The sequence below is a fragment of the Rhinolophus sinicus genome, chromosome 8, assembly GCF_057876585.1.
Source record: "Rhinolophus sinicus isolate RSI-liver-muscle chromosome 8, RSI-T2T, whole genome shotgun sequence".
NCBI classification, from domain to species: domain Eukaryota; kingdom Metazoa; phylum Chordata; class Mammalia; order Chiroptera; family Rhinolophidae; genus Rhinolophus; species Rhinolophus sinicus.
Genome location: NC_142508.1, coordinates 58,014,235 through 58,026,497, shown reverse-complemented (window position 1 = coordinate 58,026,497; position 12,263 = coordinate 58,014,235). Strand labels below are relative to the sequence as shown.

Below are 12,263 nucleotides of genomic sequence, written 5' to 3'. Positions count from 1 at the left end.
GGGAAGACTCAGGAGGAAAGGAGCTTTTCCAAATTCATGGGACATTAATGGGGGAGGAATCAAGAATTAATTTTAACCATCATGATTTTGATATGTCTCTGAGACATCCAGCTGGAAGTATCACATGGGCAATGGGAAATATGCATCTGAAAAAGGAGATCCAAATTGAGAGGTAAGTGTGGGAAAGTCCCAGACAGAATTTGAAGCCATGAGAAGGAATCCAATCATCTAGTGAGAGAGTGTAGAGATTAGAGCAGCCAGGAGAGAATCTGAAGACTGCCAGGCAACAGAGGTGAGGAAGAGATGAATTTTCAGATATTTTATTAGAACAAAAATTGTGGGCTTCAGTGAAACTATTCTGTAAGCTACTATAAGCTGGGTACATGACATTTATTTATGTATTCATTCATTCATTCATTCATTCATTCATTCATTCATTCATTCATTCATACAAAACTCACAGAACTGTGCAACACAAAGAGTGAACCCTAATGTAAACTATAGACTTTAGTTAATGTATCAATAATCATTCATCATTATAACAAACATACCACACAAATGCAAGATGTTAATAATATGCATAGGAGAAACTGGAGGGAGGTGTGGGACAGGGATCAGGGGTATGAGAGCCCTCTGTACTTTCTGCTCGATTTTTCTATAAATCTAAAACTGCTCTAAAAAGTAAAGTCTATTAATTTGGAAAAAAAAAAAAAAAAAAGCATGGGCTTTGAGATCTGGCTACAAGAAAGAAAACAGATCCAAAACCTGTCAGAAGCTTTCCTGGAAAGAAAAAAAGAGTTTGAAAACAATATAGATTTATTTTGAAGAAACAAAGACACCTGGTTCTTGTAAGTCCAGTTTAAACATAGCACAGATCGAAGATCCAAGAGAAATCATTGGCTTTCTACCAGTATTCTGTAGCTTGGACTCTCGTCTCAAGGGTAAAGGATCTGAGAAGCTGGCAGAAAGCATTTTTGATCAATTGTAAGATCAATCATAAAGCATTGATCCTTCGCCCTATTCAAATCAAAGCACATTTTTCACAGCCCAGGTCAAAAAAGAGGTCTTCTGAGGTCAATCAAAACTAGATTTTAATTTCTACTCCTACCCTTGGGATCTGAGTAATGTTGAACAAATCCACTTAACTTTTCTGAGGCTCAGTTTCAATCATTTATAAAATTGAGAGGCTACTTATCCATAGGCTTGCTATGAACACTAAAAAGAGCTGGTGTTCCATAAATTGTGCATACTCTTATAATGGTAAGGTTATTACAGATACTACTGTTGTTATCATTATTATTACTAAGCACTGGATATTGTGCTAAGTGCTAATAACCATTATCCTATTTAATCTTCCTAACAGCCCTGTAAGGTAAGCCTTCCTAGCCCCATTATTAAGATAAGAAGAGACTTGCCCAAGGTCACACAACTGATACATGGGGGGAGGTAGAATGTGAACCCAGCTCAGCTTGTTTCCACAACACTCTCAAATGCCTACTCATAGATTCACCATATCAGTATAAGGCGTTTGCATAACAAGTAAAATATTTTTCATTTTTAATTCCACACCTACATTGCTAAATTATGTCAGGCTTCCCTACATTAGTGGACTTACGGTGGTGTAAATATGTGGGTAGGTTACAAACTGGCTTTAGCAGGGAAGAAATGAAGGTGGAGTAGACTGTGGTTTTTCTGACTAAGATTCAGAAGGAATCAATCACCCCTTGATTCTTCCTGTATTGTCTCAAAAAATAAAATAAAATAAAAATAAAAATAATTTAAAAATCTGCTAGTCCTGACCTCCATCGGCACCTGGTCATCCGGGTAACAATGTGGATGGAGTCAGTCCATAGAGCTCTTTCCCTGAGGTCCAACTCACTCCATCCTGGTCCCAGCTGTATGGAAGTCCCTCGCTTTTGATACAAAAGCCTATCTGGCCCCTAGTACTTGTCCTTCAAGCTCATGGTTAAGGTAAGAACAGTTACACTAAGTCTTCCATTCTAGTTCTCTGCTATTTCTATATTTCACTTGAAAGTGTTATTTAAGTGTTTGGGGTAGTTTCAAAGAAAAACATGTATTGGGTAGTGGGGATCCTCCATGAGATAACTATAGTTGATATTTTACATTAATTCTTATGGAAATAATTAACTGTCTTAATTTTCTGTTCACTTTAACAATGTCAGTCTTGATGGATCCACAAAACCTTAACAAATCCTTATACTTTATCGTGGAATATCCACTTCGGCCATCTCATTACTGTCTGTGAGCAAACCATTCCCAAGCTCCACTTGGGCTGTGTAGACACACGAGTGGTATAGACACACAGGTGGTGCTGTAGCATCTCTCTCTCTCTCTCTCTCTCTCTCTCTCTCTCTCTCACACACACACACACACACACACACACACACACACACACACACAAAGTAACTTTCCTATTTCTGGGTCAGGTTTTCTTGATCCCTTTTTTCCCTGAAACCTGAATTAAGTACGTTTCCCAGAATATTACGTGAACTCCAAAGCTCCGAATGAAAGACTTAATTAAATAAGAGTGTCTTCATAGAGACCCCAAGCATCCTGAACTTCTAAAAAAAAATTGTTCTAAAGAAATAAAAGCAGGCAAAACCCTTCGTCCCTTAGTTAACGCTGATACACCTTGAAAAGGCAAGTAAGTCAACTTAGGAAATGTAGCAGAAATATTAAAAAAGAAAAGTCTGACATGAGGGCATGAGAACAAAGGGCCACCTTATGCTGTGGCCAGCAGAGTCATTCAAACATTTCGTCAGCAGGACTGCGGCCAACCTCCCAGCTCACTTCTATAAAGCTGGCCCTGGGATGCCAGGGCACGATGTGGCTGTGTAGTCTACTTGTCCCTTAGCTACTTCATAGGAGCTGGCACTGCGGCCATCAGACTTTCCCAAGAGCCATGGCAAAAAGTGGACTTGTAATTTACGTCCTGGTTATCACCTTACTCCTGGACCAGACCACCAGCCACACGTCCAAATTCAAAGCCAGGAAGCACAGCAAACGCCGAGTGAAAGGTAATGGGGCTTCTTAGTCCAGCAAAATGCTAGGCTTGCTCAGTGTGGGGAGGGGATGCCGGTTTCCAGCCTTCTCCAGGAGACGGTCCCTGGTGACACTACCACACTATCATGTGGGTATGGCATTTCAGGGGACTGAGTGACCTTTTAATTCTCTGGAGTGTTTGATATTTAAAAGAATTGTGTGATAGGGTTTTTTCTTTTTTACAGGGAAAAAAAGCTCTTGTAATGTTAAAAAAAAAATTGAACACCTTCTATATTAAATAGCCTTTGCCAGGTGGGGATAGATACGTAGATTGTTCTTTAGAGGTAGTCACCTGGCTATATGGACATCTGGTATTACAAATGAGGGGTCCAGCAGGACCTACTAACAAGTAGAGTACACTGTTTCATTCGTAGAGATTGTGTAACTCTATTCAAAGATAATTTTAAGATAACTATAATCTCATTCAGTGCGTTGTAGAGGATAGAGCTATTGGTAAATGTGACTTCTGTGTGTTTTGTCACTGGTTATCAAGGAGGTATATTTTCATAACCCTTGCATTATAAGGACAGTCTATACTATATATTAAAGCTTTTCATGCCATAGAAAAAGTAAACCTCTCTTTAACTTTAAAATATTTCAATATGTGAAGCCAAACAGAGTTTGAAGATATTTTAATGCAAAATTGAATCTCCAAGCAATCTCAAAGGTTGGGTGGCTTCAATTAGGCTAAGAGGTAAAATGTTGCAAAGAAATGTTGCAAAGAACAAAGATGTAAGCAATTTATTTGCAACATGCTCAAGCCAATGCAAAAGGAAAAAGCATCAAGAAAGACACAGGCTGGGCAGCCGGTTAGCTCAGTTGGTGAATGCGCGGTGCTCTTAACAACAAGGTTGCCGGTTCGATCCCCGCATGAGCCACTGTGAGTTGCGCCCTCCACAACTAGATTGAAACAACTACTTGACTTGGAGTTGATGGGTCCTAGAAAAACACACGAAGGAAGGAAGGAAGGAAAGGAAGGAAAAGAAAGAGAGAGGGAGAGAGGGACAGCGAGAGCGAGAGCGAGAGCGAGAAAGGAAGAAAGAGAAAGACACAGGCTAATATTTTATCTCATTCTCTGAGTCACTTTCATGTCAGGACATTTCAGGTAAATATTATGATACTATTTCCTTACCAATTTTCCTTCCCTGATTAGTAACAAAACACACACACACAAAAGATACCAACAAAGTTAGTCTTGATTTCACACAACACGAATGGCTGAGGGATGAAAAAGGGGTCTTGTCTTGTGTTGTGTTTTGATGATTATAAAGTGTGTTTTTCTAAGGGATTTTGTTTATACAATTTAGATCTGATGCAAGGTTTCTTAAGTGGAAACTTTTTCCCTTATACAATCTTATAGTGCCCTGTTACCTCTTTTAATGAAAGATTAAAATATGTCTCATATAATAAAGTATATTGCTGAAGATGAGGGCAGGGGAAGGAGGAGAGAGAAGGTACTGGGTGACGTGGCGTATTTTTGTTGCCAGCATCTCCTCACCACGCTCAGGGAGTGGCAAAGTGGTGACCACCCAACAGGGATGTGGGGAGGGGTATGAATATGTGAGTGTGTATGTGTGCTTGTTGCTGAAATAATTGCAGTACAGGTCATAGAGCGCTTCCCCCTGCCCCTTCACACACACACACACACACACACACACACACACACACACTTTTTTTTTTTTAATGACTGGATACACATCTTAAATATCACCCTCCCAAGTGAAGTAGTAAGGCTAGATTTGCAGAACATTTCTTTCCTCCACCCTCTCACACACCTAAAATGTTTTAAGTACCTGCAAATAATACTTTATGAAATCTAACGTGAAAGCCATTTTCTCATTCCCAATCCTCTCTGCAGAATCACCCACTATTAACTGTTGGGAGATAATAGTCCCATTTTTTTAAATGCACATTTTAAAATTGATGCTTTCAACAAAATAAGAATTGGCTATACCAAATAGCTGGCAGGTAAATTAATTTATTTCATCTATTAAATCTTGGAAAGATATCAACACCAGGTATACCTCAGTCCTTTTATCAGCTGCATAATATTCCACTGTGTGGCTGGATCATGACTTATTTAATCTGTTCTCTCTTGGTGAACTTCTGCCTCGTTTCTAATCCATGTCTTTTTTATCTCATGCCTCTGTGAACTGCTGTGTATACAGATGCCCCTTGACTTACAGTGGGGTTACATCCTGATAAACCCATCATAAAGTGAAAATATTGCAAGTTGTAAGTGTGCATTTTATACGCCTCACCTACCGAACATCATAGCTTAGTCTAACCTACCTTAAATGTGCTCGTAACACAATATTTAAAAAACACTGGCTACCCTGTAGAGTATCATTTGTTTACCCTCGTGATCCAGTGCCTGACTGGGACCTGCAGCTCATTGCCGCTGCCCAGCATCAGAAGAGAGTACGTACCATATACTACTCACCCAGGAAAAGACCAAAATGCAAAATTCGAAGTACCATGTCTACTGAAAGAGTATCTATTGATCCCTATGCTAGGGTGTTATGATACATTTCTAGACACAAAACTGTAGGTTAATCACACTTTCTAATTGTCTCTCAAAATGATAGCACCAATCCATGCTCTCATCTTCAGTGTAGGAGAGTGCCCGTTCCCACACACTTTGATAACCTAAAATCAAACCAGCAGTGTAAGCCTTGCCAACAAAAGAACAAAAAACATTTTTTTTTTAAAATTTGGATTTCTATGATTGTTGATGAGGCAGAGGTATTTTTGATTTGTTTAACTGGCCATTTCTTCTGGGAGTTATTTTCATATTTCTATTTTGTATCTATTTTTGGAGAACACAATAAAATAAAAGGGAGCCTTTTTAAAAAACTCAAAATGACACTTGAATGATTTAGCGCCAAACACAAAATTCCCCTGGTACTTACTCCATAGGTTTCAAAACATTATGTGCTGCAATAATGAATAAAAATAATTTCGGGGGGAGGGAGGTTATCACTTTGTGAGGGGTATAAATGTCTATTGTTTTGTATACCTGAAACCAACAATAAATAAATAATAATAATTTTTACAGTGAAATAGTTGTTCCCTGTATTAACTATAGACAAAACACATCCACATTTGTCATAAAAGATAAAAGCAGAAGCCAATGACTTCCGTAATGATCTCCCAGGACCCTAATATTAATTCATGTGTCTTTATATTAATTACAGTGTTTACAGCTTCCTTGGGGAGGCCACTTATTTAAATAAAATGGAGCAGGGGTACTAGATTTATGGGGGTGACAGATGGGAGGGAGGTTGGGGGCAGGGTGAAAAAGGTGAAGATTAAGAAATACAAATTGATAGTTACAAAATAGTCATGGGGATGTAAAGTAAAACACGGGGACTATAAGTCAAGAATATGGTAATAACTGTGTATAGTGCCAGGTGGGTACTAGACTAGTCAGGGGGATCACTTCTTAGATTATATAAATGTCTAACCACTATGCTGTACACCTGAAATTAACACAAAATAATATTGAATGTCAACTGTAATTGAAAAACTAAAAAGGGGTGGAAAAGGTGAAGGGGAATATGAGGTTCAAACTTCCAGGTATAAAACAAATACGTCATGGGGATATAATGTACAGCATAGGAAATATAGTCAATAATATTATGATAGCATGGTACGGTGTCAGATGGTTGCGGGACTTATCATGGTGATCACTTCTTTAGGTATATAGTTGTTGAATAACTATAGCATATAACTGAAACTAATATAATATTGTATGTTAGCTATATTTTAATAAAAATCTCTTTAAAATAAACAAATAGAATGGAGCAGGAAGCTGAGAGGGATGGGGGATGATATTTATAGAGTTGACAATTTGTAACTTGAAAGCAAGTCTTCAGGTCTTTGCAAATCTGGCCCCTAACAACCAGTGGTTTTGCATTCTGAATGTACCCTTATATTTATTCTGGATGGAACGGTCCCATTGAGGAAATCCTTGGATTACTGTATTTCTGAGCTGAGCTATTGGATGCTTTGAGAATTGACATGCAGTGTCAAGGGAAACAAAGGTGGAAGCCACCCCTGCGCACCCCTGAAGGTATTTTCCTAACCCAAATGTGGAAATACCTGGCTTGCAAAGCACATGTGTAAGGGGATGGTGAATTAGCATGTTTGGATTTGGGACTGTCCTGAACAATGCAGGACAAAGCATAGATTCTCTATATGGCATTCCCACAAAGAGGCAGGTGGGGACATTTCATAATAAGCTTTAAGCATCTTCTCTGTCTGAGGCCACGTGTTAGGGAATGAACAGTAAGGGCAATTACTGTGCAGAAGCAGATGGGCGGGATGGGAACAGAACAGAATTGGAGACAATGAGGTTCAAATCCCGACTCTTCACCTTACTCTCTGGGTACCTTCTGCAGGTTAATGCTGCTTCTGGGCCTCTACTTCTTCTTCTGTGAAATGAGGATGATAATAGTGTCTATCTCATAGGAATATAGAAATAATTAGGCTCCTGGCACACAGTGTATGGTGGCTTTTGATACTTTTTATTTTTATTATTTATTATGCATTACTATTATTATACTATCCCTGCCTTTGAAGAGCTCACAAGCTGTCAATATCTAAGACAGTTCTGGAATGTTGTTTATTCATTCAACCAACAGTATGAGCACCTATTATGTGCCAAACATTGTGTTAAAGCATCAGGAATACCATAGATAGACAGGTAGACAGATAACAGTAAGTAAGATGATCACAGACTGGAGACAGTACTGTGAAGAAAAATAAAGGTTCAAAGAAAGAGATTAGCCAGAGGGATGCTGATGTAGAGAGGCTAATCAGACAAGTTTTCTCCGAAGAGGAGATGTTTAAACTCAATAAGCTGATGGACAGGAACGTTCCAGGCAGAAGGAACCCAAAGGAAAGGGTCCTGAGATGAGACAGCTTGCTGTAGGATGCATCTGACAGTCAAGGAGTCTGAAGCCTGATGAGGAGACGCCCGCAGGACTGAGCTGGAGAGACAGATGGGGGCTCCATCTCAAAGACGGACATGCTAGTCTTCTTACCCCCACCAAACCCTGATGAATCTTCCTGACCAACTTATTTTCATGCATTACGTTTCATGTACACTGGGCTCAATTTCAGCAAAACCACCCTCGCCTTAGATTGTGGATTCTAAAATTTATTTTAGGTTGTTTTATTTTTATCTTATTTTAATCATCTACTTTTCATTCCTCCTACCCCACCTCACCTTAAAATATTCCCAGAAAAGAATGGAGACCTGAAGACTCAAGTTGAAAAGCTCTGGAGAGAAGTCAATGCCCTAAAGGAAATGCAGGCCCTGCAGACAGGTAAGGTCCCCTCTCATCGAGGCCTTGTCTCGAAAGAGATACAAAAAGAAATGGTGATTTGCCAGCAATGCAAACCATAGCTAGAGTACATGTCAAGTTCTAGTTGATGTCTTATTAAGAGAGACATTGATAAGCCAGAGATATGTGTAGGAGAAAGGATCCAAATGCTGAGGAGACGATTGTTTAAGGAAATCAGATTGATTTTTACTCCCTTCTCCTATATATGGTGGTATGGAAATAAAAATAGCCATTTCGATAATACCTTTTAAAAGTCTGCTCATAAGTCTTCTCTTACAGACAACGGCACAGAATTGAAGCAAATATTAACTAGCTTAGATAATTAGCATTCATTAGATGTTTACTAAACATAGGGTCACAGGATTCACTCCTGCCACACACATCGATTGCACATAGAAGGACACTGGTTAGAACTACAGTTTGCCAACAGAGGGAAACTGTTGTCTTTTCTTGAGTAGAGCTCCCAGCAGCCTATGAAGCTGTGCACACTATTGTCCAGGAGCTACTCTCCTTGGCTCTCAAGGATGAGGAAATGAGAGCCACACTGGGTGGGCTCAGAAAGAGCCCAGGAATCAGTATTCTGTAGGCAACTCCAAAAACAGAGCTGTGAGTGTTCCACAAGAGACCTCCCAATTACAAGAGTTACAGCCTTCAGGGAAAGCTGAAGTTATGGCTTTCCATCAAAGTATTTATAACTCCCAGACCAGCCGTAGGTTACCAATTCAAGGTCATTTTTACCATAAGCAATGATGCGTAGTAACACTGGTGACATATTCCCTTTATCAGGTTTCCAAGGGAACAGAATTAGAAGGTTAAAGGAAGGACAAATGAGTAGGCCGAAGGGGGAAAAGTTTTGTTAACCCTTTACTCACAATCAGGCACTATAAATACTTTATAAACATTAACACATTAATCCTCTAACCATTTATGAGACACGTGCCGTTATGATTATCCTCACTTGACAGACGAGGAAACTGAGGCACAGAGAAACGAAGTAATGTGTTCAAGGTTTACACAGCTAGTAAATATATTCTGGATAACCTAAACCATATTGCCAGGGCTGAGTTATCTGCATAATAAAAACCTTATCTCTCCATATGCAACCTCAGAGTTTAGTTTTTCATAATTATGAAATCCCATTCCAGTTCCAAATGTCTCAAGGCAATTCAGCACATAGTGGATTTACACAAACTAAGAAGCCTGTGTATATCAAAACAGCATGAGGCTAAAGGCCATGTTTGGAGGGTGGGACAGACCTGGGTGTGGAGAGTTGTCATCTTGCATGCCATGTAAAGGACAGTTTTATATGCTAAGTTGTTACAAATAACTTCTCTAAGCCTCAAAACCCTGATATGTGAAGATGGCAGTGGTAAAATTCCACTTCATGGGATTGTTGTCATTATGGTATAAGTTCATTTATGCAAAGAGCTTGGCACAGGGTCAGACACACACAATGTTAACTCTCCAATCAGTGTTAATGTATCATCATCATCACACATCATTCATTCCACAAATACGTCTTGCTATTTGCCAGGTCCAGTCCTGGACATATTATACTCAAAAAGCATCTTACTATGTCAAATGTCGCATCTTTACAGTCTGTCTCCGAGGCACAAAAGTTCACAAGAAATGCTACCTTGCTTCTGAAGGCTTGAAGCACTTCCATGAAGCCAATGAAGACTGCATTTCCAAGGGAGGGACCCTGGTTATCCCCAGAAACTCTGAGGAGATCAACGCCCTTCGAGACTATGGTAAAAGGAGCCTGCCAGGGGTTAATGACTTTTGGCTGGGGATCAATGACATGGTCACAGAAGGCAAGTTTGTCGATGTCAATGGAGTTGCCATCTCCTTCCTCAACTGGGACCGTGCACAGCCTAATGGTGGCAAGCGGGAAAACTGTGCCCTGTTCTCCCAGTCAGCTCAGGGCAAATGGAGTGACGAGGTCTGTCGTAGCAGCAAGAGGTACATATGTGAGTTTATCATTCCTTAGTAGACCCTTCTCAAATGCGTCTTCCAAGAAAGATGGGTCATGATTTATAGGAGGATGGTTCCCAAGAATAAGTCAAATTGTTTTTAGGAATACAAGAGTCAGCCAATTTGCTACCATATTTCATTGTGATTTTGCCCTTCCTGGGTCACGGAGGATCATACAATAATGACCCAGCTATGTGCACACTGTGTAAGTGGCTTCTGCAAAATGGACTATCAAATCCTTCTCTCTTTCCTAGTCCCTCTCACTTTTATAGACCAGGTCTGTGTTAAAAATACAACAGCCAAAAAATGCAACCTTCTCTTGAGAGTTTTGTGTATATTTGATTGATGAGAAGTCTCTAAATCAGAGATTCTAGGTACTATATAATCCCAAAACTTTTTAGTCTGACGCTCAATCTGTTCCATCCTGGTCATATAACTTGTTAGCCCACTATCTTTTTTTTTTTGAGTTGCTCCATCTTCTGGTGGGACTTACAAGTATATCTTGTCTGTCACATCAGAACATAAATGTCTCAGATTCTGATTAACTCTTTTTTCCTCAAGCGCCCCTGACCCCTGTTTTTTGGTCAAGTTCCTAGTCAAGACTTGAAAAGTAGCATATTTGGTCAATTTACACTCCCAGCATTACATTATAATTTCCAATTTGAATAAGTAATCCTAAGGCAGAACAAAAGCAGCAGATTATATGAGAAAAGAAAATAGAAAAAGAAAAATGTCTACTTTTTCCTTGCTTCAGTACCCTGCCTATCTTTATGAAATTGAAGAGAGACATTATATATGTTATATATGTTAATTTTTTTACATACGTTATATACTTATACGTATTTCAGTAATCATATATTTAAGTCTATTAGGGGCAATCTCTCTTTGGAAGTTGAAAATTGGATTTATGTCACGCTGATTTGGAGTTACACATCTATGCAATTTTCTATTCTGTCAAATACTATTCCATTTAATTGTTTAAATTGATTGTGTAAGATCACTTCATTGCTTGATATGAAATTACAAATTTTAGGCTTGGGGAAAAATGGGCTTTTTAAAAGCAAACAATTCTAAGTATGCTCTGTTCTTCAAATATCTTTTTTTTTTTTTTTGGTAAATATTGAGTGTTTTGCGAACGATATCCTTCTCTACAAATTTTAACTACATGTGCTTAGAATTAAGTTTTAGTTCTTATCATTGTGCAAAAATAAAGCCTCAATTCTGATCAATGTGGATGTATTTGGATGTTGATTAGTTATTCAGACTATGTTGGTTTATATCGAACTTGTCACAATTTTGCAGCAAAATACCCTGGATTTCATCAAACTGTTGATTTATTGTACTAATAATTTTACCTGACCATAAACGGGTAAAGTCTGGGGGAAGGAAAGGAACTTTAAAAAGAAAATTGTCCCTGCAACTGCTTTTGGTTGACCCCGGCCTACTCTCTACTTCAATACAATTATAATCACCTTAAAGATGATGACAATAATAAAATCAGAAGACATTAATGGTAGTGTATTCTCATCATATTCCGGGTACTGTGCTAAATTTTTCATAATTATAATGTCCAGAACAACCCTGGAAATTAGGCTCTAGAATAATTTCATTTCGTAGAAGAATAAACCGAAGAAGAGAGATGTAGTAACTTGCCCTAAGTCACATGCCAGGAAGTAGTGAAATTGTGACCAGAACCCAACAAGTAACTCAGATAGGGGAGCTATGACAAGGTCAAGCCTGTCAAGTAGGCAATGGAAGTGGACTCTAACCTATTCTCCCCGTTCCTTCAACTGGGGTAACAATTGGACAAACAGCTGATCTTGGTGAGGCATTCAGTCTGAGGCTGCTTCGAAAGGGTTGCAAAAAGACAGCTAT

At 39.0% G+C, this 12,263-nt stretch overlaps 1 protein-coding gene across 1 annotated transcript; it reads left to right on the top strand.

Moving 5' to 3' along the window:
* Positions 1-2,829: 2,829 nt before the first annotated feature.
* Positions 2,830-11,867, top strand: CLEC3A (C-type lectin domain family 3 member A). Its single transcript, XM_019753832.3, has 3 exons — positions 2,830-3,038; positions 8,313-8,396; positions 10,013-11,867. The coding sequence occupies exons 1-3, from the start codon at positions 2,924-2,926 to the stop codon at positions 10,402-10,404; spliced, it is 591 nt and encodes a 196-aa protein (XP_019609391.2). The 5' UTR covers positions 2,830-2,923; the 3' UTR covers positions 10,405-11,867.
* Positions 11,868-12,263: the final 396 nt, after the last annotated feature.

Excerpts from the sequence above, each read along its gene's own strand:
- CLEC3A (XM_019753832.3), top strand. The coding sequence starts at position 2,924 with ATGGCAAAAAGTGGACTTGTAATTTACGTCCTGGTTATCACCTTACTC. Across the intron at positions 3,039-8,312 it reads CAGCAAACGCCGAGTGAAAG|AAAAGAATGGAGACCTGAAG; the intron begins GTAATGGGGCTT and ends AAATATTCCCAG. Across the intron at positions 8,397-10,012 it reads AATGCAGGCCCTGCAGACAG|TCTGTCTCCGAGGCACAAAA; the intron begins GTAAGGTCCCCT and ends GCATCTTTACAG.